This window comes from Kryptolebias marmoratus, linkage group LG9 (genome assembly GCF_001649575.2).
Source record: "Kryptolebias marmoratus isolate JLee-2015 linkage group LG9, ASM164957v2, whole genome shotgun sequence".
Lineage (NCBI taxonomy): Eukaryota > Metazoa > Chordata > Actinopteri > Cyprinodontiformes > Rivulidae > Kryptolebias > Kryptolebias marmoratus.
The window spans coordinates 25,750,085-25,776,781 of NC_051438.1; the positions used below are offsets into that span (position 1 = coordinate 25,750,085).

General features: G+C 36.7%; 2 protein-coding genes across 4 annotated transcripts; one reads left to right on the plus strand and one right to left on the minus strand.

The window, feature by feature from the left end:
- The first annotated feature begins 1,109 nt into the window (after positions 1–1,109).
- On the plus strand, positions 1,110–13,915 carry aga (aspartylglucosaminidase). Its single transcript, XM_017417529.3, has 9 exons — positions 1,110–1,386; positions 3,679–3,832; positions 5,636–5,748; positions 6,481–6,593; positions 8,395–8,503; positions 8,670–8,745; positions 11,089–11,196; positions 12,613–12,746; positions 13,660–13,915. Exons 1-9 carry the CDS (start codon positions 1,278–1,280, stop codon positions 13,758–13,760), a joined length of 1,017 nt encoding a protein of 338 aa, XP_017273018.1. The 5' UTR covers positions 1,110–1,277; the 3' UTR covers positions 13,761–13,915.
- Positions 3,699–24,680, minus strand: neil3 (nei-like DNA glycosylase 3). 3 transcript variants are annotated; one of them, XM_037977414.1, is made up of 11 exons: positions 24,508–24,680; positions 24,279–24,391; positions 20,904–21,038; positions 20,309–20,522; positions 19,386–19,460; positions 18,969–19,135; positions 16,432–16,595; positions 14,836–15,250; positions 14,369–14,576; positions 14,048–14,242; positions 3,699–3,863 (listed from the first exon to the last, which is right to left on the minus strand). In XM_037977414.1, the coding sequence occupies exons 1-10, from the start codon at positions 24,601–24,603 to the stop codon at positions 14,060–14,062; spliced, it is 1,770 nt and encodes a 589-aa protein (XP_037833342.1). In that variant the 5' UTR covers positions 24,604–24,680; the 3' UTR covers positions 3,699–3,863; positions 14,048–14,059. The 3 variants fall into 3 exon arrangements, with proteins under 3 accessions (XP_037833342.1, XP_017273015.1, XP_017273014.1); XM_017417526.3 differs by lacking the exon at positions 3,699–3,863 and having other exon boundaries at positions 11,783–14,242; positions 14,369–14,549; XM_017417525.3 differs by lacking the exon at positions 3,699–3,863 and having other exon boundaries at positions 11,783–14,242.
- Between the last annotated feature and the right edge of the window lie 2,017 nt (positions 24,681–26,697).

Below are 26,697 nucleotides of genomic sequence, written 5' to 3' on the forward strand. Positions count from 1 at the left end.
AATGAAAGCTAGTCTTGACCAAGCCTTGTCCTTAATTAGTGTCACAAACACTGAGCCAGGCTGAGAGAAAAATAAGTAAATTGTTCTACCTAAAGGATAATCAGATCTGCATGCTTAACGTCAGTGTGTCCCTATAGAACTACAATAACTGTGACTGGAACTATAATAGTCACATTATTTATTCAAAACATATACACTGATGACCACAAATAAATTACAAAGTGAATTTCGATTTGTGGGCCTAATTATAGTAAGCTAATGATATCTGATAAATAATAACAAAATGCATAATATGGGATAAAATACGGATGATTTGTTTCAGAAAATGTAAGTCATTCTGACTCCAGGCAACTGCAGAATGGGTGATAAAAAAAACAGGAAAGTTAACTAAAATTTTGACCTATCAGGAAATATCAAACATGGTGCAAGGAAGAAATGATTAAATTTCAGTGGTGATCCGGTCAAAGGTCAAGGTCACAGGTGATCCTGTGCTCTAACTCTGCAACCATGTAACGGAGGATGGTCAAACTGCACAGCTGGACACCTTGTGGATCCAGGATGATACCTATTGATTTTAAAGTCACCGGGTCAAAGGGCAAGATCACAGGTGACTCCTTTGTTAAAACCTTGTATATGTTCCAACAGATGACCCATTTGTTACTACCGCCAAGGAAGTTGTTTTTGTTTGTGTTTGTTTGTCTGTTAGCAAGATTAAATAAAAACTAATGAACAGATTTGGGGGACATTTTCAGGAAATGTGGAGGATCTCAAATAAATAAATAATTTTTTAATGGTGATCCAGATCGCACTATTACTTAATAACAGTATGGCCTTGGAGGTGGTTTGCACTCCCTAAGTGCTTCTCTTTAGATTATATTCTTAAGAAAAGAAAAGCAGGATTTTTTTACATGCTATGCCAGCTTAGTTTTAACATGGTAAGTGACGTTGAAAAAAATAATTTGCAACAAATTCCCCTTTTTTTAGAAACATTAACAAAATCTTTTTATTTTTTTTGTCATATGCTATCTGTTAGCTAACTTAATTAAGTTGGTGACTAATTAGATACAATCGCTACAGCTTTCTGTATTTTTCACGAACTGTCCCTTTAATACCGGACCCACCCACCCAGCACGGGACCTAGCGAGGAAGTTAAGATGCAATAACTCGGTAAACTCAAGAGTAATTCAGCTTTAAAGCGACTTCTCTGAACAAACCTTTTGTTTTTTGCCGTCCGCACTAATTAATATGAAATAGCGTCCTTTAATCCACAGAACAAAATGTTTTTATCGCTCTTAATAATCGTGTCTTTACCGTCGTGTTTACTTAGACAAGCACCATTACCTGTTGTTGTGAATACCTGGCCGTTTAAAGGTGCAGCCGCCGCAGGTAGGCCTTTGTTTTAACTTGTATTTATTTATATTTTACTATTTATAAAAATACTCGGTCGGTTCTGTTCTCAGTCACGTGACCGGTAGTCACATGACCCTCAGTCGTTCATACTCACTTCCGCAACAGGAACGTTTCTGTTTGTTTTGATTGTTCTGAGCACCAAAAACAAGATGTTTTCTTGTCTGTGTGCTCCAGGAAGTTCTGCAGACTGCCTCTTACGGTTTAAAAAGAATTATTTAGCAGTCAGATACTGCTCTGGTGATTGAAGCATTGAAGCATTCACGTAAAATCAGAAGAGAAACAAAAACAGATTTTGAATAGCATCTACGTTTTTGACAAGAATTATGCCTAAAAATCATCTAAGCAATAATGTAGTAAAATAATTAAATTGTTTAACAAAAATTGATTCTGCAACCAGCAGAAGTTAGCATTTTATCTTATTCTGTTGGACATTATTGTGTTATTTGTTTACTACTAGTCATCATCCTAAAAAGTAATACTTCAAATTTTATGTTATTTTTCTCACGTCCTGTAGATCAAGTGAGTTAAAATATGATATTCATTTTGACCAACCACAATCCCTAAAATGTTGGTATGTTGAGTAATATGTAAAAAAACAAACCAACAAAGAAACACCACCAACCACAACAAAAAACACAATGCAATGATCTGCTGATCTCATAAACCCAGGGAGCATTGCAAACATATCAAATGTTTAAATTAGGAAATTGTAAATTTTTTTCTGAAAATATAAGTTAGTTTGAGCACATCTTAAAAAAGATGGGCAGTGCCAGTTTTACCACTGTGAAGCCTCCCATCTTTTTTCACAACAACCAGGACCTGAGGACACCAGTTGCTGGAATGTTGTCTCATTTTAATGCAAGATTTTAGCTGTTCAGCAGTCGTCTGTCTTTTTTTCTGTCAGAGATTTCTCCAGATTCTTAAAATCTTTTGATGATATTATAAAATGGAAAGAATGGAATATTCGTTCTTTTTTTCGTTTTTTTTTTCTTTTTTCGTTTTTCAATTTTTCGTCGAGAAACATTATTCTAAAACTGTTAAAGTATTTTTAGTCAGTTTTTTGCTGAGTAGTAAACCTTTGCCAAGCTTTACTTCTGAGTCCTCTTACTGACCTGTTGCTAATTAACCTAATAAAAACTAATCTCTTTGACCAATTTTCGAGTGTGTATCAGGTTGTTTGGTGGTAAAGTTCAAGCCCCAACATTTTCAGGTTTCTCTTCTCAGTCCATTAAATCTTGTATTTATTTTCATTTTTATTTTTCTAGTATACTTGTGACTCAACTAGAGCTTATCCGTCTGAAAGACCATCAGAGTTTCAGATGGGGATATGAAATGGGCTGAACCCACTCGGCTTCATAGCTGCCACTGGCAGGTCTGCCCTCACTCTGTTTGATTTCCTTCAGGGTGATACATTGGACATGTTCAAATTGAAACTGAAAATATTTCAGCGTCACTTGTGACTTATCCGTCAAGTCGATTTCCAGCGGGTGCACAGCTCAACACGAAAAATGATAGAAGCGGTATTCAAAACATCTTAAGCATCAACTCAGACGTGTAGGTGATTAAAGTTCACCTAAGAATCTCCCTCTTGGGTAGATGGATGCCTTTTATTTAACAGATGTCTGTCAAATCTTTTCATTTTTTTTCCTGCCATAGAAATAAAAGAAGTACTGAGATATGTTTTGTTGGGAGATATTTAAAGTTGGAGTCTGAGCCTCGACTGTTGATCTACCCATGTAAATCTTTTCCATTAGGGGTTTATAGAAGCAGCTGGCTAATCTCTGCTTCCATTCTGCTGAATATTATAAATGGAAAAAAATATTGAATGCCGAGTTTAATAGAAAGGAAAATAACACTGAACACTGTGGAATAGTCTGAGCATTTAGTGGGAAGCCAGTGGCTCAGCCATCAGTGGGTATTTTGATCCCTCATGGGTACATGAAGGATTAGTGACCAAATGCTTGTCAGCCCCTTGTTTATTAGGACACCATTGCACTGGTCATCTTTGCACGTCAAATGAAAAAATAACATATTAACCTGTATTTGTAAATGCAGCAAACAGATTTTATTAATTCAGTTATTTTCCCTTAAATATTAAACAAATATTACAATCCCCATCTCTAAGTTTAGATTTAAATGTAATTATCTCTTATGTTTCTGAGGCATCTCGAGTCAAACTGTCTTCATCAGTTCCAACAGTTTTTAGTCAAATAAAGATTTGCTGAAACAGAGTGCCCCTACATGCTAAAAGGCTCATTTTCTGTGTAGCATGGAGTGTTCTTCGTTCCGGGGGCTCAGTGTTGGACGCAGTGGAGAAAGGCTGTGCCCGCTGCGAAGAGGAACAGTGTGATGGCACTGTCGGTTTTGGCGGCAGCCCTGATGAGTCTGGAGAGACCACACTGGATGCCATGATCATGAACGGGTAAATCATGGTCCTGCACTGTGCTGTTGGTCTAAAATGAAAGAAAATGACATGCTAAAGATATTTGTAATCCAATCTAATTGAGCAATAAACATCATGGATAATTATTTTACATTATTGGAATTTAATAGCTTTGTTTTTATGTAGCATCATAAGCACCAGTGAAAGACAGCTGAAGCCCAGCGCTGTTTTATTTTTCAGATGTTATGCTTTAGCACGATTTGATCTGAGCATGTGATATCTTTAAATGAACAGAGGAGATGCTGTGAAGATCGTTAAAAATTAGAACCTACATTTGATTGATGATTTAAATGCTAATTATTTACCTGCAGCTGTCAACATATCGTTACACTTTTTCCTTTTTTTTTTTTAAACTACAATTTGTGCTGCTTCTATCCATGTATCTTTAACATTTACACACTTAACTGGCTGACCTTTCCTTCAAGCCTTCTGCAGGGAAGTGCTAATTAAGAGTCTCATTATGATCTGAAAGCTTTCCAATTATTAGGTCCTTAAATACTAACATTTACAGTCTCAGAAGTTATAATGGGAAGTAAATGTCAGCTCACAACAAAAGAAAAGCAAAAAGCTGTTTACTTTTTTAATGGAATGCTCCTTTCATTTAGCTTGAAAATTGTCCCTTTTTTTTTGAGTGATGATACATCGAAGGAAAGGGAGAGTTATACATCCCCAGTTCATTATCACTGAAGATTCTACTCTGGAAATCCAAACATACTGTATCTGTACAATGATTTAGTAGAGCAGTAAAGCAATAATATTTAAAGGAATGCATATTGCCTGCCGCCTGTCATGCCAGTGTTTTACACTAACATCATCTTATGTTGAGAAATGACAGAGTTGCAGCTGTTTTGGTCGAACTGTGAAAACAACTGTTCACAATCTCGTCATATCATGAGACGTCTCACTCAGAGTACGTGTTGTGAGTGGCTCTCAATTACTACCGCTTCAATTTCAGGTCAATATCTGTGAGGTTTACAGAGTTATAGCCATGTTCGTATTAGATAATTTTGATCAGCTGCAGTATTCATCATGAATTGGATTTACTCCAAAGGGAATTAGTTGTAGATGCACAAGCAATGATTACTCAAATCTGTCCAGCTGTTCATAAGATATTTTACTAACAGACAAACAGGATTGACTACAACAATTACTTCTAAAGTTTGCAGGAAAAATGCTACACAATAAATAGCACTAAAAGTAAAGTTTGTGTTTTGACCACCTTTCAGTCACAACAGTAAATCTCATATAACTGACTGAATTATAGCCAGATTTTAAGGTGAGCTGACGACCACACTCCAGTTCAATATCTGTAATATTGTCTAAGCAATAGCTATTTTTGTGAGTGTTATTTATTTATTTTTTAAGTCTGTGGCAGCCATCTTGAATTGTCTTGACCCCAAAAGGTAATCAGATGTAGATGTGCAGCCAATGATTACTTTCTGCAAGTTTCATTAAAATTCATCCAGTGGTTCATGAAATATTCTGGTAAGTCACATGAACACACAAACACAGGCAAAAACATTATCATATGGTTCTGGCTTTCAGTGGCAGGCGATAAATAGCTCTGTAAAAAATGTTTATTTTTTGTTATTTTATCCAAAAGAAGCTAATTTAACTCTGCACAAACCCTTGAAACAAAAGCTCTTCCTGGTAAACATTCTGTATATTCTAGTTCATCGCAACAACTTCACACATGTTGGTGTGATTTGAAGTCCTCCCAAAAGCTGCTTTCTAGTGGAGTCGGATTACTCGCAGGACACTATTTGTTTCTTCTCTGTGTAGTAATACGATGGAGGTGGGCGCAGTCGCTGACTTGAGAAGAATCAAAAATGCTATCGGAGTTGCCAGAGCCGTGATGGAGCACACTGAGCACACAATGCTTGTGGGAGAGTCAGGTATGTGTGGAATGTTGTCCTCTTAAGACTAAGAATAAAATCGAGATGGTGTGGTAACTGAACGGTACACACAAATTAAATTCATAAATCCAACTCTTTTTTTTTTTTTTTAGTTTGATTGTATAGTTTAAAAGAAAAGGCTAAAAATGTGTCTGAGGGATACTTGAATTTGCATTAATGATCTTAATCAGGCACTTATTGCATCTCGGCCAAAACCTTTTAGAAACAGCATTAACTTTAATCCCGAAATGACAAACATTAGCGGTTGGAGAAAGACGCACTGGTCAGATCATCCCCAGAGCATTAAGAGAAAGATTGCATACTACTCAAGTGCTCTCCTAAAAAAAATATAAAAAAAATGGACAAAAACAAAACAATTACCAGAGCTTCATTTCAAAAGAAAAGAAAGAACAGAAACTGAAGGCCAGAACTGAAGCACTGAATTCCTCCAGGTTTTGAAAATAGGAAATTTCCAAGAAATCTTGGAAATTTCTTGATTTGGTTCATTTGTTGAGAAATTCCAAGAACAACATGTGTGTTGTTCTTCAGGTAGCGGAATGATGAGAACCCCTCAGAGCAGCAGCTATTTTACAACCGAAGCCTAACAGCCTAAATACAATTAAATTGCCTCCAGTCTCTTCCTTTGTTTGTGACCCTTTTTGTCTTAAAACCAAGGTCAAAGTGGTCTAGAATGTGCAACTTGACCTGAAAGTGTTGCTTCTCTGTTCATAGCCTCTCTGTTTGCTGAAAACATGGGCTTTGTAGCAGAAGACCTGACTACCGACAAATCTTTGAATATTTTCTCACAGTGGCTGAAGGGCAACTGCCAACCTAATTATCGGAAGGTAAGTGCATGTGTGCGCATATCAGACGCTGTTTTTCCTCACTTGTGTCTGCCACAGGCGTACTGCTTCTAAAAGACTGATTTCAAAAGGGAAAATTGACGGGAATACGAAAGTACTTCAAAAAAATAAGTCAGCTTTTGTTATAAAGGTGATGCCCTACAGCACTGAGCTGTTGCTTTCTTCAAAAGCTTCCTCTTCGCTTCCAAAACAATGTCACAACATCTCCGGAATAAGTGAATTGTTATATATCCATAGATTCGATGGTGTTCCATTGATCAGATTTCCACCATTCAAACTTATCACTGTAAAGTTTCTTAAACTATTATTAGAACTGCCTCCACTGCAGAGAACTTTGGTACAACTTCACAATAAAGGTACCTTTTTATAAAAGATTTAATAATGCTTTATAAATGAGTTTGTAAATCATTAATATAAGTTAAAAAACACTGTACATTGAAGCAGGGTCACTATTTGGCAAGATCAAGTGCTGTATTTCAATTCATTCTGGTAAATGTTACTTTTTTAACTTTAACTGCTAAAATAAACTTTATCTATAAATGCCCAGTGCTTAGATGTAGATAATTTACTGACAAAAGTTTATTTAAAATCTAAATTATGATGACTACAGGGAAACAGGGAATAGAGGGGACAGACAAATGCTGGCTCAAAAAGCAAGTCAGTTTTGTCCTTAATGGTGTAATAAGCCTAATTAAGAACTGCATTAAGTTTTATTGGTAATGTATAAAGGTACCCTTATTGGAACATGATACCGAAGTGTCTGGATGTGCATGTAGAATACTGTTAATTAGAATCAGAAAGTTTTAAAGCTAAATATGCTTGCATGCCGAAGAATTTAATTTAATTTTCTTTCTTGGTTACTAAAGCCTCCGGGATACTGTGTTCCAGTAGCTGTTTATTTAAAAACTCAACCTGGGTGACTGTTCTGATACACTGACATCTGCTATTGTCAGTGCAGCACAAATGTAGTCAGCTGACAAGGTTGTACGATCTGCAGATAAACAAAACTTAAAAACTGAGTGGAAAAATCTCTCCCTTAAGAATCGGGGACCAAATCCCCCCCATCCTCCCTTTATTTCCACTAAACACTGTTAACATCAAGCGTTGTTGTAAACTGTGATCTGTGTATCCAATTAAAATATCAGAAACAAGTCTGAGACATATTTAGGTATGATAAAGTAAAAAAAATCACAATGTGTAACAGTGATGTCATTATTACACTTTTATTTCATGGTAGGCAAGTTGTGTTTTAAAAAAATAATACTTATTTAGTTTTTAAAGGTTACTGAAGATTTGTATGGGTATTACTCGTTACTAAAAAGAATGCTGCAACAATTTTGTCTTGATAAAAGGGAACATTCCACAACTCACATGTTGCACCAATCCATTTAATGAAAAAATGAGTCTTTTCAGCAGAATTTCACATTGAATTGGTCGAATAAACTTCTCCCATTCCTCTGCAGGCCAAGCCGGTGTGCAAACTCACTGAGTATCACATCTTGTGCTGTCTGACACACGGCTCAAAACCACTTAGAATGGATGTAGAGATGCGGAGTTACCTGTGCAACACTATATGTTCTTTGACAGCTAAAGAAGACATCCATCTTTTTATATTAGCTACCAAAACATGTGCTGACAAAAGCGCTGAGGCTTCAATTTCATTAAATCCCTGGAATAAAACTGCTTACAGATCAGAATGTTTGCTTGTGTTTTATTAAGTTAATTAAGTCCCAAGATGACAACTTAATGCAAACAGTGATGCCCCCTTATCACCTGTCAACAGAACGTCAGTCCAGATTCTTCAAAATCCTGTGGACCCTACAGGCCAGAGGCAGAACAAGAGCAGAACGAGGGGCCACGGCACGTTAATATCCACTCCCATGACACCATAGGTAGGTCCAGTCAGCTTGCTTCATTTAAGCATCTTGTGTCATCTCAAAATATCTGAGAATGATACTTATTTTGGTTTCTAACCAAAGTTTTAATTAAAATATCCGAGACCCTGAAAAGTCCTTAATTAGCTGTTTTTATATTTTAATTTTTTCCCCTTCCTACCAGGGATGATTGCTCTTGATCAAAACGGTCATGTTGCTGCTGGTACATCAACCAATGGACTAAATCACAAAGTTCCAGGGTGAGTAGATTATCCATCCATCCATCTATTTTCTTTACCCTTTCAGTCCCGTCCAGCTTTATTTATAAAGCACTTTAAAACAACCACAGACCCAAGTGCTGTGCAGTACAAGAATAACAAACATACCAAATAAAAGCAGTAACAGAAGTCGGATGATATAAAATAAAAGATGGATCAAAAACATAGAACATGACTAATGAAAGTACTGCAATAATGCATAAAAACGTTTGAAATAAACTAATATCTACATTTCAACCACAGTGTTGAATGTCAAAGTGAAGAGATGAGTTTTAAGAACAGAGCAGAGCCAAGCAGCAGTCTTTGCATTTCCTCCATTTTCTCCAAACCTGAAATTTTCTTGTGACATTAATTTAAAATGGATAGTGTTCCAGCCAGTCTTTGTATCTGTGTGTGAACACGTTTCACTGACTGATTAAGACACAGCGATTCAAAAAGTCTTCTTCAGGACATTCAAATTTTAACAGAAAAAAAGTTAAAAAGAAAAACCAGAAGCGCTCGGAGAACACAAACCTCCATCAAGACCAGAGGGTCATTAAAAAGTTGTAGGTTCTGGATCGTAAGCCGAATCAGCGCCAAATTTTAATCACTTTTTTTATTTCTTCTTCTTTTTTGACAACCCTAACATTTCCTGCAAATTGCATCAAAATCTTTTTATTAGTTTTAACTAATTATGCTAATAAACAAACAAACGGACACTACTGAAAACATGTCCTCCTTGGTGGAGGTAAAAATAAATAAAATAAAAAAAAATCTTAGTTTAAATAAGAAATTGGTTTTCTTTAAACGTCTTCCAAATGTGCTCAATAAGTACGATGTAGTGTGTTCTGATCAAAGGTAAAAACTAGTCATAGCAACAAAGAAAGGGAAAAATCAACAACCATTAACTCAAGAAAGTGATGTCATGTTCCAGTATATATATTATTATAATAAAACGATCATGTAGGTTATCCTGTCTAACTAAAACATTTCATCGAATAAAACCAAAAAAAAAAAAAAAAAGTGAACACAACATCAGAAAAAGGAGAGATGTTCAAGGTTACTCATCAGCAGTACATTTCAGTGACTTAAAAACATCTCAAGGTTCAGGGCACTGAAAAGGTCATTGTGCCAGAGACGAGGCTACAGTGGTGATAATGCAAGTAATCTGAGCATTTCAGCTGCAAACATCATCCCCCAAAGGTTTAATGTCATGTTCCAGTCTGCAGTTTTCTACATCTGTTCATGGTGAACTAAAGATGCAAACACTTTGCATGATTACATCATTTTGAATGATTTATGAAAGCTGCAGGCTCCATGTTTTCATTTATTAGATATGCAATTTATGTAAATGTTTTCTTTTTATCATTTACCAGTTAAAGGCCCGATTTATAGAACGCAGCCATGTCTGACTGCACGAACTAAAAACGTGACAATATCACGAAACCTTGCACCATTTCTTTCAAACTCTCTACGAAACAAAAAAGAAATAAAAAAATCCAGACCTCCTTCTGAAGCCAACGTTTAACTTGTCCATCTGCTCTGCTGTAGCGACATGAAAGGAGTGGTAGATGTGAGGATGGTAACATAAAAGGCTCTCTGGAAAGAAATTGCTCAGTTAAAGATAATTTCCACCTTTTTGTACACTAATGAAGACATTGATGGTAATTATATTTAATTTATATCAACAGATTGCCCTAAAGGTTAAATATTATTACACGGACTAATGAAACTTGTCACAACTTTAAGCATCATGTAGAAAAAAACATCTAAAACTGGAGGTCGTTAATCAAAACTCAAAAAAAATCTACAATAGTTTGTTTTTTTCCTCTCAGCCGTTAGAAACATCAAATGAAAAGCGTTTGAGGAAAGGGTTAGACCTTCAACTTTTATTGTTTGCTAAAGTTGCTTTGCTGTTGTGGCCATTTTGAATCTAGTCGGCTACAAAATTCAATGGGTTGTAGATGTTCTGACACTTTTTTTCTTTATTAAAATCTATTCAGTGGCTCGTGAAATATTTTGCTAACGGTACAGACAAATGAACGCACACAGGCACAGGCAAAACCATTCCCGCTCTGCCTTCGCCTTCAGGCTGTGAAAATCTGCAGACATGATAAATTGGGGTGCTAAGCGGGATTGCAAGAGTTTCTTTGTGCTGCAACTTAGGAATAATTATGATATTTTTCTTTTACATTTCAATTTTCTGCTTCTTTGTTGAACTAAAAACACAAACTAAAGAAATGTTGTTCTGGTAATTACAGTTTAGACACAGAAGTAGTGAGTTCTTATAAAGATGATCGTGTCTTTAAATGTTCTGTACTGTATTTGGTGTGTTTCCATCTGCAGCCGTGTCGGGGACTCTCCTATTATCGGTGCAGGGGCCTATGCAGACAGCTCAGCTGGTGCTGCTGCAGCGACTGGAGATGGAGACATCATGATGCGCTTCCTACCAAGGTGCTTTGACCGTATTTCCTAATGAATTTTAAATTTCCTTTCTGTGTCACTGGAGGGTTGCATAAAAACATGGAACAGTATGCATTAAGTAAAGGTAAAAAATCGTTCACAAAGAAGCGAAATAAGAATTCACTTAAAAACAACTCTCACTGCAATAAACACTTTATTTCTTAGAGTACATCCACATTCTATCCACACAAACTTTTGTTTGTTTCTTTTAAAAGTTGAAGTTTTTCTGTATAACAAAATCAGTTCCTGCCAGTCAAATATACACCCAACTGAACCAATTTCACAGGTTGACAAAATCCAAACTCCTCCACATTCTCTAACCTGATGCTATTTACCAACTATCTTGTGAAAAAAAAAAAGACTGCTGTGTTTTGTTTTGTTTTTTGATAATAAAAATGTTGAGAATAAATTGACATTTGTGACATGTGTAGATTTTAAACAGCTAACTTCTAATGTCAGCATTGAGCTCCATGTGCATAAATAGTATTAGAAAAAAAAGGAGACATGGCTACATTGCCCTAAAACTGTCATCTGCACATTGCACCAAAGAAGCAAAATATCATTTAAGCAGTGCTTGTTTTTTTTTTTTAAGGCCATGAAAATGTTTTTGCTCATCTGAAAGCTTTATTTATCTAGGCTAGTTTAGAAAGCACACACACCAACCACATCTGAGGGCTGTCTATTTCAGTTATAGTTTTTTAACTCGTTTCCTGGAACTGCTGCAGCTTGTATTCAAAAGGACCTTGCTATTAGTGGACTGAATTGTGTTTATTCGTGCCCACATTTCTCCCACAAGTCAGAAGGTTTTTATTGGTGTGGTTAGAAAGCTTACTGCAAACCAGCATCCACATTTTTTAAAAAAGCATTTTCTCTCTCGTTTTCAACTTTATTAAAATATTATATAAAAGGCACTCTGCCAAACGGAGAATGTTACAAAAACTGACGACTTGCTGGCAATCGGCGTGCAACGGGGTTAATTTTGGTTCCAAAGTATTCACAGGGGAACTAGATTCATGTACGCTGCATCCCAGAGACGGCAAATCACAAAAAAATTAAATAAAAAACAAAACTGGACAAGAGGCTATTTGTTTTAAGATTCCTGTACATTTTCCAAATGAAATCTAAACATTTAGTGATCTTATTTAGTCGTAGATTTGAAATGCATCATTTACTGTTTCTGCAGTTGACCCCAGGCTAATGGGGGTAATGTTGCTGGTGATGCAACTCATTTGAAAGCATTGGTAAAATTATAGCAATTCCCCCCCCCACCCCCCACCCTCCCAGTCTATTCCGCTATATTTTTTCATCATTATTATTCTAAAAGCATCATTATCATGATCCTGGTTGGTGGCCTTGACAGCCCTTGTTAGTTTGCCTTACGTCTCCTCCGTGTCATCTTGCCAACAGTTACTTGGCCGTGGAGCTGATGAGGGCCGGGGCTGATCCCTCAGCAGCCTGCAAGTCGGCTATTTCCAGAATCAAGAGGCATTACTCCGACTTCTTTGGAGCCATAATCTGTGCTAACATAACAGGCCATTATGGTGAGTGTGTGGGTTCACAAATACAGACTGCCATTGTCTTCTTTCCAAAGGTAATTATGCAAATCCACTGGGATTCAGAAAAAAGAAAACGGGGGAGAAAAAAAAAAGAATTAATATTCACCTAATAATGTTCAGGTGTTAGTGGGCTTCTGAAAAGAAGACAATTCTGTGTAAATGAAGCCTAAACGGATACAATGTGTGCACAAAAAGGTGTGTGTGTGTATTATATTAGAATTTAATTTGATGTTTTACATCTTTGTGATGGTCACAATGCAGGCATCCCACAGAACATCTTCATGTACATAATGTTATGGCTGATGAGTGTATGAATTTCCCTTCAGAATTCTCTTTTCTTTGAAACTTAGTGTTAATATAATTAATGCCTGACCTTTTTTTAAACAAAGGCCAGGCATTAATTACATTGATTTGTGTTTTGTCTAAAGGTTACTAGACCTCAGCCTTTCCTAAGATGCATCAAACTGTCTTCTGTTTTGGAGTTTTTCATCCATTTTTTCCACAGAAGAGCTCAAACAAAATCTGTTTCAGCCTAGAAATTTTGTTCTCATGGCAACAGTGATAAATTTTGTAATCCTTCTGGCAGATAAAGAGGCACACCCTTTGGCTCTTCCCTTTTACTCAGCTCTTAGCTTGTTTCACCTTCAGATACTAACATGCACTTTCTCTGATATCTACATTTACCTTATAAACATTATTTTTGATGCATATATAACCACCTACTCTGCTCCAAGAAAAAAAAAAGATTAGAATGTAAATAAAACAGCAAGATTAAAATGTAATAATGACCTAATTAGGATAAACCACAGATGCATTCATTTTATATAATGCATAAAAACAGAACATAAAGCATACATGGATTTGTTTAATAATGATCCTGTTTGTTTGCTTCTCCCAGGTGCAGCGTGTAACAAAGCCCCCGGCCTCACAGAGTTTCACTTCATGGTGTCAAACTCTGAATCAGACACACCAGTCCTCAAATCTGTAGGTTGCTTTTAAACTGTTTGATTTTTTTTTTAAACCATCTTTTGTTGTTTATGAATTAAAATTTTCTGTAATGCACTTTAATTCTGGTGATTGAGTCAATGAAACAATTTTAAAAATTGGTCACTGATTTCTGCTGATTTGAGACAATAAACCTTTATTAAAAACCAGTGGTAGACCATGATTTAAAAATCTAATTTGTACAAATACATATATTCACTTTGACTGATCCAACTCTTGTATAGTATATTTAAAAGGAAAAAAAGAAGTGGAAAATGGGATGTGATTTAGATGTAACGTACGGCTGATGTGCATTAACACCCTGGAAGGATGGAGACCCCTGATCTGCTCTCTGCCCACTGGAAGAAGTCACACTGTTTACCCTTCTGAAGGCTGCAGGTGTAGAAAGTCCGTCCATTGTTTGGACCCAGCTTCAGAACCGTCCTCATTAAACAGCGTTTACCGTGGTGACAAAAAGGGAAACGCAAATCAGCCCACTGCAACCAGAGAGAGGGAGAGAAAAAATATCAACTCAATTTTAGTTGTTTTTTTTATATTGTGAATAAGTTCAAACTAAAAATATAAACCCAGTTCCACAAAAATAAGTTAGTTTTCACTGTCACCTCAAAGAAGTTACACTTGGTCTCTCTGGGTAGAGAGCAGGTGTAGAATAGCCGGCCCTTGTTCTCCCCCTCCTTGTGGACCACTCTGAGGACAGCTGGACGACAATGGGATGCACAACAAGGGGCAGTGGGACTGGAGGAGACGGAGGCTGCAGCACATGGCGTCTGCTTTGTGCACATACTGACAGAAGAGGAGAAACCGTCACTGCTGTAAGTATAACAAGAATAGCTGTCATTAGGAAACAAGTGACCTCCTTTCAGGCATGTGTAATGATGTTTGTTGGTAATAATTGTATGTAACATGTCCTTCTGTGGCTGTTTATCAGAACTTTCTTAACAATGTTGCATTAAAATTCCACAGTCAGACTTTTCTTTTTTTTTAAACCCACACACTTCTCCCTGAACTTGCAAAAAACTTTTCTTATTATAAACTTGTTCATGAATAGCCAACTAAGAGATTCACTCACCCTGAGTTGGGGGCTCCATTTTGAGCTTTGTTACTGGGAAAGGGGCTGTGATCAATTCTCATTTTCTTAGATGGGTGACTGTAGGAGGCCAGCGATTCCCTTTTGGAGAGCTCGGCACTTTGCCTCTGCCAGCCACCAGAGGCGTAATTGGGGCTTGTTGTCCCTTGGCAGAAGCTGTTTTTATATAAACCTCGTTCTGCCGCCAAGGAATTCAAATGACTGCCGGCTTGGGAGAGTGGAGAGTTTACAGGCTTTGGCTTCTTACTCATGTCAGAGAAAACAAGGGTGGAAGTCCCAAATGCAGACCTCCAGTTGACTTTGAGCTCCTCTTGTGGTTTCTTGAAGGCATTACAGGGATATTTAATTAAATCAGCAGTGAAGGGTGATGCTTCATTGCTAATGTCGTCTTTGTGGGCTGTGGAGATGGAGCCAGAGTGAGAAACTCAATTTATGTTCAGCAGCTGCAGCTCATTCTGATGCACTGGCTGCTCTCACAAAATGCAGGTTGTTGTTAGCTTTAAGTGGTTAGCTTTGTCATAAAATTTACCAGAAAGCAGCATGCTGTTGTGCTCTGTGCTCACATAAAATGCCAGACAACCTTTAATGCTGAAGGTGCAGAAATGAACACAACACATATTTAAGTATGTCTTTTTAGTAAATAGACCGAGTTCAGAGTCATAAACAAGAAGCTGAGGATAACTAGCACTCCAGTTCCTCAAAAACCTTCACACATATGCCCTTGAGAAAGGCCCTCACCCCCAGCTGTTTCTGTGGAGATGCACAGTGGGAGAATATGAAATATAAAACAGCATATATGTAAATCAGGGCTGTATGAGGATGCAAGACGGTGCTCAGTCAGCTTTATGTGGGGCGTTAAGTGTGTTATTTATTTTAGAGGAATCTATAAAATGAATCTAGTATCATTACCAGTTTTTACTCATCTTTGTTCAAATGAAGGGATTTCAGTATGAGTATTGTACTTGTTACTCAGGTTTCCTATTATTTTATCAGCTGAGAGCAAACCCTTAAAGATCACAAGTAAAGTCTGCGTCCTCTCCTAACATTAGTTTATTGTGTTGGAAGACTGGACCAAACAGGACTTGTGATGGGACTGAATAAAAATGACTTTATTTCAAAGTTTAAAAAGTAAAAAAAAAAAAGGCAAGAACTATAAAATATCTGGACTGACGCTTGTTCAGTTCTTCCTGAAGAGCAGCAGTGAAATGTGTCAATATGAGTTGAGGCATTCAGCTGTGGTTTGCTCGCTGCAGGGCACGTTTTCCAAAGAAAAGTTTGCTGCTGCTGCAAAGTGTCTCAAGACAGTCAGAGAAAAATGACCAGCTGACAGACATGGTCATTACTTGTTCTGCAACATACGAACACTCTCATCACAGAGATGTCCACCCAGCTGACTCCAGTGTCATTTGATGTTTGCTGCGCTGCTCGAAAGCACTGAAGCATTAATGTCAAATTGCACATGCTATTATTCGGCGATATGGCAAAAGAACGGCTACTATTATTTGATTTCTTGTTAACATAGATGTTCTGTCACCCTATTAAAACTAGCGACTAGAAGAGACAGAGATTGTCACTCACCTTCAGGTTTTGGCGTGAGGCAGGCATCGCAGCATTTCGCCGCTGGCTGGTTGATGAGCGTGCAGAGTTGACAAGCCCAGTCCTCTTCCTCCTTCTTAGCCACATCATCGCTGCTTCTCTCATTATAGGTCCAACCGATCAAACTGTTTCTAAGTGGCAGCTTACTGAACACAAGAAACAACAGGGGAAAAAAGTGAGCCTGAAACTTGGGATGACAGAAACAGCTCAACAGAAACTTTTGAAATAAATGACATTTAGCAGAAAGTTACTGTTTATTCAAATAGTTTGGGTTTGACTTGTTTGACGCTTTTTGATGAATTATTCATTGAAACGTTTTTGTGTAAACGTTCATTAATTAATTAATAATGTCCACCTAATTGCATTCAAACACAAAAAATCCAAGACAGTCAATAATTAAAACCAACATTTACAAAAACCCGACTAATAGAAGTGAGTTAATTAAGAGCAGTATTGTTCCATCACACAGCATTAGTTTTACACAGAGAAGCTGGACCAATTAGTTAACTGTAGTCAACAAATATGGGTATTTCAACAGCTGATAGCTTTTACTTTCATTACCATGTCAATTGATTACCAATAGACAACAGTGCTGTGAAAACACCAGAAACTCGCCTCATTACTCGAGAATTTGATGGCAGACTTTATTGTTATTCACATCAGTGGTCCTCAGCAGTTGGTCCTCAGGCTTTCTGAAGGGTTTTCTAGGTCTGTCTGAGGACAGTGGCTGTTCATTTGTTTGTGACTTTAAAAGACTAAAAGAAAGACCCCTTCCTAGGAAGAAGACCGTATCACTATCGTTGGACAGAATTTAACACCTGATAAACAGCAACTTTAAACTACAACACATGAGACATAAGCTGCTGTAAACTTTGTGTTTTTAAGGTTAATATTCTGCTGATGCTGTAAAATAACTGACCATTGTTTTTGAAAGGATTTTGTATATATATATTTTTTAAAAGTTTCGTGTAACTTAGAATAAGTTGTACTGAAATGGGCCACAGGCATGCTGCTTTGGAAGAAAATAAAAACCAGCTTTGGTTAGTGTTTGATTTAGGAGATCAAATTAAAAATGAGACTTTGCTTATTATTGTCTAACATACTGGGAGTATTTTCCTTTTGTTTAATGATTAGAGAAAATGAGCATATGGCTATAATGGGTTCAATAAAACAGCAGCTTTTTGAGTAAATAGTAGGAAGTCATAAAGGGAAACTTGTATTTGTAATGAGTGGGTGGGAATGGTAATAATGATGATGAAAAGAACTTGTGAAGCCATTTTCCTGCAATTGCTTTTCTATGACAAGCATTTGGATGAATACTGTATCCAATATATATATATATATATATATATATATATTATCTATACATACGTAACATGTGACATTATTGTTTACTGCAAAAAGGTTTACAGTAGTTGCCCAATTTTTGTTGTTTAGCTTCAATAAAAAACTTAAATTACTGTGCATTTAAAAACATAGCAATAACTAAATGTATATTTATTTTTAGAACAAATGACAGAAATATCTTGTGAGTAGATATATATATAAAAGGGATTCAGTAACTATTATTGACAGATATCCACAACACAAACCCAGACGACATTAAAATAGACAAACGCTTTGCAGTTTAAACAATGGTTAGAATTACGGAAGGAAAAAAATGCTTAATATAATAGCTCCAAGCATAAATGTTAGTGCTCTGACATGAGGCTGGGGTATGTTTGACAAAAAGGCAAATCTGCAGTGCCAACAGTTACAGAGAAGGGAAGAAGCAGCGGCTTTCGGGAACCTTCTCACAGATTGCCTTATCAGCTGTGTAACGCATTGTAAGGGCTTTAGATTCTAACCCCTCACAAAGCTTTGCTCAAACACAGCCCAGGAGGCGATGAGCCTGCACCCTAACTGGCAAACACAGCCATATATGCGCATTAATTCTCACCCCATAACACTTCCCACTCCCTGCCAAGCCCATCTGCCTGCAAAGATGGCCTCTGTGAATTTCAGCATATCATCAGAAGATCTGAACAACTTCTGCAGAAAAGGCATGAAACCTAGCTTCAGCATATAGGGTTTTTTGGGGGGGGGCATTTTATTTATTTATCGTAGAGGAGAATTACTAAAAGATGTGGGTTTTTACATTTTGCTGGAACATTTTGACAGATTAAAAAAAAAAGACTTTAGCTGCAACCATGTTTTAATAAAAAATTAAAATAACTTCCAAATTGTATTATTACAAGAAGATTTGGGCTTTTATTTTATTTTGAAACATTTTACACAATAAAACAAATATTAAAGCTGAATATTACCTTAAATATCACAGCAGTAAATTTAATTTGCCTACGTGTGTTTACATTGGTGAGAAAAAGCAAGATATAACTAATCAAAGTTAAAAAATCTTAAATCACGTTATGTATCAGATTTTAGAACAATACACCAAAACCTCAAGGAAGCAGCTTTTACAGGAATGCAAAACAATCCTTTTTTCCATCAAAGTGCCAACGGTCTACAAGGGTTTCTACCTGATGTCAACTCTGGAGGGATCTCCGTTTTGACAGCGCTCACAGAAGTAAGTCATCCTGCCGTTGTCTCCAAGACGACAGACGGTGATGACACGAGAGCACTGGCCACACTGGGGACGCTTGTAGACTTTGTAATGTTTGTAAAGAGGAGAGCCAGTTTTGCGACACTATTGGAAATGAGAATGGAGGAACAACGAAGAAGATAAAGAAAACAGAACAAAAGAAAAACAGAACCACTCTTCCTTACTTCACTGCTCTGTATGGAGAGGAATGTGGTATTTATGAACTCTGTTAGTGTTTTAACGTTTGAGCTCCATTTATGGTACAGCTTTTTCTTTTTTTTTTTAAATGTAATAACTCCACCTTGAGCCCTTTTGAACCAATTTTAGATTTTTTATTAAAATAAAGACGACTAACCTTATAAAACAGGAGAGTGAAATCTCTAGTCATCTTCACCAAATGGCGAATATGCTCCTCTGTCAGCTGCTGCACCTGGAAATTAAGCTGCATTTAGTTATTCTTTAAAAGCCAGACAGTAAATAAACCCCTTTTCAGTATGGCCTCTCATTTTGAATAACAGACGAAAATCAATTCAGAATCTGCAAATCAATACCACACGCATATACACTTGAAAAACGGCAGACATGATTGAAGACGCTGGGCTTAAAAAGATGGAAAGAATAAATATCACATACTGTATATTCCCAGGACTCACAGCTAAGGCAACAAAGAGTTTATTCTGGATCAGTCGGTGTAAAAAAAGTGAATTTTCTGCTATTTCGTGACACATAGAAGCCTGCAAATGGAGGGGAAGCTCATAAACATTCAGTGTCCCAAAAGAAGAAAAAGCCAAAAGTCCTAGATTAATGTTTTGCTTCAGTGTGCTAATACACTTTAAGAGGCCAGACAGCCTGGCAGAATAAAGCCTCAAGTAATAGTTGAATAATAGAAGTATTCACTCTGCGAACGTATCTTTAAGTTAGGGCTAAATTAATAGTTTTATATAGAGACATATTCCCTTGGAGCTTTGTTAATTTTTGGATGTTTTACATTTAATGGATAAAAAGGTAAATATGACCTACAAATCGGATGGAAAGCTCTTTGAGTCTCCATTAAGACCGATATGCATTCATGAGATCGTTCTCATTTTCAAACTGCACATAAGGGAAGGGAAATATGTGCCGCAATGCACTTGTTTGTCTTATTTCTTTTTCACCTTCCTCATTTCAATGCGTCGCTCAGCAAGCTTCAACTTTTTTTTTTTCCTGTGAGTGTTGTCTTGCATTTTTACCCTCATTTTTTATTCCTCTGCTGAGCACAATCCATCATCTTTTCTATACCTTCACGGCTGGGTGGAGGCCCGAGTCAAACAGGGCTTCGTTTTTAATGATGTTGCCGACTCCCGGCATGACGACTTGGTCTAGGAGAACGTCACAGAGCATCCTGCTACTCTGGCTCCTCACTGCGTCCTCAGAGCGGGAAAGGCTGAACCTGGAAGAGCACATATCCAGACTCTCTGCGGCCCTGACCTTCTGCTCGCAGTCCTCTGTCAACCTGCAAGAATACAGCCTTCTAATACTGGGAGAATTTCAAAAACAACAAGACCACTGATATTTGCACCAGGTCAAATGGAGCTCTGCTGAGCTTATAAATTTCAAAATTGTTTCAGTTTCTTTATCATGGCATGGGACAACATAGGTGAAGATTTTAGACAGCAGAAATAAATGTTTGTCTGGCTACCAAGCGTTACGCCAGGACACAACAGCCCATGATCAGAACAAATGTTGAGCAAAAAAAGACAGCATTTTTCATGCAACAATGGCCACTGTCTTCAGACAAAGCCTAATATAGGACACACTCACTGAATCAGACTCATACCCCAAGGTGAACTCCTGTCACCTCAATCTATCTTGCCTATGCTGTTGTCCCCATTACCTTATTTCTACAGTGCTGTCAAAGAAGGCCACAATGTCGTTGGTAAGGTGTATTTCTAGTGCTGCTGCAGAGCCCGTTTTAACCTTCCTCTGAGTGGGATTTATCCGCATCGATCCATTCATACCGAAGTGGACTCTGAAAGTTGTGTGTGAAAAAGACAGAAAAAAAGGCATCATTTCCATTTAAAAACAGTATTTCTACATTTATTTAATACTTGAAAGGTTTGCAAAAAAAACATTCATTTAGATTCCTTCAGAGGTTGTTGTTTTTCTTTTGGCTGGTGTCTTCTGCAGGGGTTGCCACAGTGAGCGAACTCGCATAAAAGATTTGGCAACTGTTTTACACCGGATGTCATTACTGATGCAACCTGGGCTCGAACCTGCGGTCTCAAGAGTGCAGGACCTAGGCACAGGCCACCGATCTATCGCAGCCCCTAAATCACTTTAAAAGGTTCTCATTGAAAACTGTGAAATCAAACCAAAAAAGGTTCTGCTGAACTACATCAAATGGTGCAGTTTGGAAGAGTTTGCTCCAGTAGTTATTTCAAATATACTGATTTGCAAATCTGAAATGTGGGTCCACACTCTACGAGCCATTTTATCTGCAACGTAAATATGTACCAATACATCAAAACTGTCAGATTTCTCTGTCCCAAATGGCTCTCCCATGGACGTCACCATTGTTGACCTTTTTTCAGTCACTTCAGCCTTTTCTGTAGGTAAACTAACACGTGGTAGTTGCAGCTGTTCACAAATCCTGCTTAATTTTTATTTATTTAAGGACACATTCACCATTGATATGAGAAAAAAAAATGTGCAGATTTTATTTCTTACTTTATGAATTTGTTTTGACAGGTCTTCATGACACTGCAGTGAGTACCTTTAACTTCTTTAGTCCTATATAAGGAAAGGTTTAGAAATAAAAAAAGAATGGATGGATGGATGGATGGATGGATGGATGGATGGATGGATGGATGGATGGATGGATGGATGGCAACACTTCTTGCTTTTGTAGCCTCATGCTGCATTTGTGCATTAGAATCGACAATACACTCATTTTTCACAAGCAAGTGAACAAAAATAAATAAATAAAACAATCCACAATGACTGATACAGAATTCCAGTAAGTAATTTCATCAATATCACAGCTTCTAAGAATCATCAAGAACAAAAAACATTTAAATAAAACTGAATCGTCGAATTAATAACACTCTGAAAGCATAAGATAACAAATACTCAGCCCACAGACAAACAAATCTACAATTATTTTTTAATTAAACGGTTTCAGAAAACATGTTTTTAAAGTCACAGCCATGGCAAACATTTTTACCATACTTCACTTTCATAAAAGCTGCTCCTAATAACTTCAGCTCTCAAAGTATTTTTACAAGGTCGCCGCATTTAATGACTAAGAATGAATGCAGAAACCGTCAAGAGTGAAGTTGTGAGGAAAAGTTTGCGAAAGCTTTAAAATCACCAGAATTTCTGCAGAGATTACATATTAAAAGTGGTCTGATATTTTACCGGTAACACATACAAACAAACACAATGTTCCCCTCGAACACACCGAGTAACTAACTGACAGCACAAGCTGAAAAAGCATCAACCCTTGAGCTTATGACTTCTCCATATGCAATTTAAAGTTAGGTTTTCAGGATAAAGAAATAAGATTGGAAAAATTGGTTGCAGTGGTGCTCCCTCTCTAAAAATAAAACTGCACAAAAACCGCTCTTCAGAAGAAAGATTGGTTTATATGAATCATAACAACTTTCACTGGACCTTAGAGAAAGTTTTTTAGAGACGTTTGATGCTAGAAGATGCTACAACAGCTTCCCTGAAGACATCAGCTGTCATCGCTGTATGAGGTGGTGGGGGGGCTATTTTTAAATGAAGGAAATTCAGGACTATTGCTACTCTCTGAGAGTGGATTTATGGCAAAGATCAACAGTACTGCAAAAAAATCCTGGAAGATGTGTATAATGTACCCAAAGGGAACAGCACAAAACCTGCAGAAGTCTGTATTTTTTGCTAAAATTGTTGTACATGAGCCTTTTATTAGAAAACAACAGAATCAAAATAATCAGATAACCTTTTTTTTTGTTCCTTGGGGGAGAGGGGGGCAGGATCTACAAAGTGCTGGAATGAAAACAAAGGGCGTTGCACAAACAAACCTCATCACAAATGTGAAGCATAAGGAAGAAGCGTTGTGGTTTGGGCTGCCTTGCTTCCCCGGGGTTTTCAAATCTTGCAATCTTTTTTTTTTTTGGTTAAAGGAGTATATCACAGCAAGAGTGAGTGACTTAGTATTTGCAAAAAGATAATGACCAAGACAACACAGGTTAAACAAAGTGATTAAATAAATAAAAATAACAAAAACATATATATTGAACTTGCCATGTCAGAATCTTGACCTTAGTGAATGCAGTGGAGTGACCTGAAAAGATCTTTTTTCCAATAACGATATACAGGGGAAGCTTAAAGGAAAATACATGAATCCTCGAGTCTCACAATGAGCAACAACAAAATAACAACATGAAAAGGCCAGAGGAGGTTGCAGCTGGAGGTGCTGCGAACTTTAAAATAAGTTTTTCTTACTCTTCGAGCATATAATGTAAGAGAATAAAAAATGTAATTCCCACAAATTGTACTTTTAGTTCGCTCGACTAGGAGCACAGCTGCTGATCTTATGTGTAATCAATTCCGCCTTCCAAGCACAAACATCTAAATTGTCAATATTGGGTCAAAATGTAACTTCGTCATGCAATTAATTATCTTAATCAAAAGAAATGATTCAAATTTGTTGTATATTCAGATTCTCTTTAGTGTCATTCAGCACAGCATCAGAGATGCACAGAAGGAAATTAAAAGTATGGCTCCATCTAAAAAACAGCTGAAGGGTCTGAAAATAGGTCAACAGTTGTGATGTTAAAAAAAAAAAGCCATCTGGGATCAAGAAATCTGACAATTTTGATGTGTCGGTGTGTATTTACGATCAGATTCGTTGAATAAAGTATGCAGACTTTCCAAATAAATGTTAAAAATAAAAACAACTGGACTTTTATTCTGTAGTTGAAGACGTTTTGCTTCTCATCCCAGGTGTTTTATCAATCTCCAGAACCTACCCTAGGATAAATGGCTTTGTTTACATTGAGTGCGTACCTGCATTTCAGAACTGCATATCAACATATCTGGAAAACTACTGGAGTAAATTCTTCCAAACAGCACCATTTGATACAGTATTACCTTCTTATGTTTGATTTTACAGTGATTAGAACTTCACAGTCGACAGAAATTACATAAACAAACTTACACGGACAAATAAAAAGGTATAAAAACGTAGTGAGTTCTCATAAAAGTATTTCAGAGTGCAGTTTACCTCAAAGCCCTTGAACCGAAGTACACGAAGAGCTCCTTGCCAAGAGTTTCGACACCAGAGTACTGACAACCGAGAAAACTGACAAAGACATTGTTTGCCTCGGAGCTGTTTCTCTACGAAGAAACACAAGCTATATTAGTCTTTGTGGGGTAAATAAAACAAATCTGTGACTGAGTATCAGTTTACTACTACTGACCTACTCATTTTTTTTTTATTTCAGTTTACTTACAGTTAAACTACCCCTGACCTCTCTCACTTTCTGTCCCGTCTTGACTTTCGAGCGGATTTTCTCTCCGTTCAAAGTACAGCCTGGACCTTCGACCATGTTGGAAATCAGAGTTTAGATCGGTGCTGTTCCTAAAACGGTTTCTTCTGACAACTTCACTGCCCGCCATAAAATGATTTAACGTCCGCGCATGCGCGGTATGGTTTGAAGGCGCCATCCTGATGCGGTTTCTTAAAGGTACAGTAACCTATTTATTCGAGTTAAAAGAGATCAAATCATACACAGAATATTATCAGTGGTTATCGGTATTTTTACACATAATTAGTTAGCTTTATTTTAAAATTTGTAAGAAAAATAAACAAATATATATATTTTTTAATTTTATACCATTTTATTCTCCACAGCCTAATGAAATGCTGCTTGAGCCATTCTTTGAGCACAATTTAAATGTTAGTTGTCTCAGAAAAAAACAACAAAAAAAATCTATTTCTTTCATACAAACTCCTGCTTTGTTCTGCTTTTTGTTAAGGCAGCAGTGTGCCAATTTTGTCTGCTTGCTGTGTGCTAAAATCATGCATAATGAAATAGTGATTCCATTTAGTTTTCACTTGAGGGCGCTATTGTACTGTTGAAGAAGCTGAAACCCATCATGTACGATAGATAGATAGATAGATAGATAGATAGATAGATAGATAGATAGATAGATAGATAGATAGATAGATAGATAGATAGATAGATAGATAGATAGATAGATAGATAGATAGATAGATAGATAGATAGATAGATAGATAGATAGATAGATAGATAGATAGATAGATATTTTTCTGCTGCATGTCAAAAACCTAAATTAAACACAGACTGCTGTTAACTCTGCAGTACAAATATTATTTATTTCACAGTATCCCTCTCTATTATCTCCTTTACTTAATATAAATTGTCTGAGTGCAACACAACAACCCAAGTTTTACTTCTTTCATATTGGATATGTATTGTGTTACCTCTGTTATACAGACAGTCATGAACAGTGAAAGAAAACATTTTTTCATGTTATATTTACCCTATTTTGCAATATAAGTCATCCCCTCCCCTGCCACACTGGGTTTGCTTTGTGTATTAACCTTTTGTAAATATTCACTTTGCAATGGTATTCTTTTTTTTCTGTAAGATCATGACAGTAACATCTGCTTTGACTAAGTTCTAGAAATATTAAACTCCAGCCTTGAACATCCGCAGAGGGAGAGCTCTCGATGAAACTGAGAGACAGACTCAGAGAGCAAACAAGAGAGAGCCTGCAGCTACAGAAGTACAATAAAACACACTGGATGATCATTCAGGCAGGCCAATAAACTTATGACCATCTGGAGCAACATTGTTTTTTGTTTTGTTTTGTACAAACATAACATAAATACATAGATAATCTCTGCATCCAATTTTAAGTCTCTAACAAAACTTATGTTTTAATAATGTTTATATGCACAAGCCTATTTGGGCATTACAATAAACTATCAAAATGTTGATTTAATTTTGTCCAATACGTTTTACCTTGGATAGTCATTATTAGCTTAATTCAGTGTGCTTACTTACTGAAACGCTTGTTTAAGGATTCAAAAGCTGGCATTATTTCTTACAATAAATAATTGAGATTCACATGTTTTTCTTTGTGTCACAACACAATGAGCAGAGTCCTTGATGTTATTTTTTGACATGTATTTAATGTCATTTAAATGATTAGATTTGTTCATTTTTTAGTTAGTCTCTAAAATTATATTTGAAACTAACTAGTGAAGCCAATGTGACTTGATTATGAAAACAATTATTCACCAGATTAATTATTTTTGTTGTTGTTATCATATCCGAATAAATCTTGAGTCTTAGTTGTTTCAAAACCTGAAAGTAATAAATTTATTGCAGCAAATAGCTGAACTTTATAACTCTTTCACAAGCTGAATTAAGTAACTTAATTAACTCTAATGAAAGTGTGGGTAATTGTCTTACAGGCCTAATGTGGATGCTTTGAGACTCAAGTCACAAGACACAAGTTTGGCTTTCATTTCTTTGTGTTTTTTGCAGAGGATTGTTGATGTAAACACAGGTGTGCTCCTTTATGTGTGCATCTATAGATCCGAAACTCAAATCCACACATTTAATTAAACCATGTAAGACTTTTAATGGTTTGTTGTAAAGTGTCTTGAG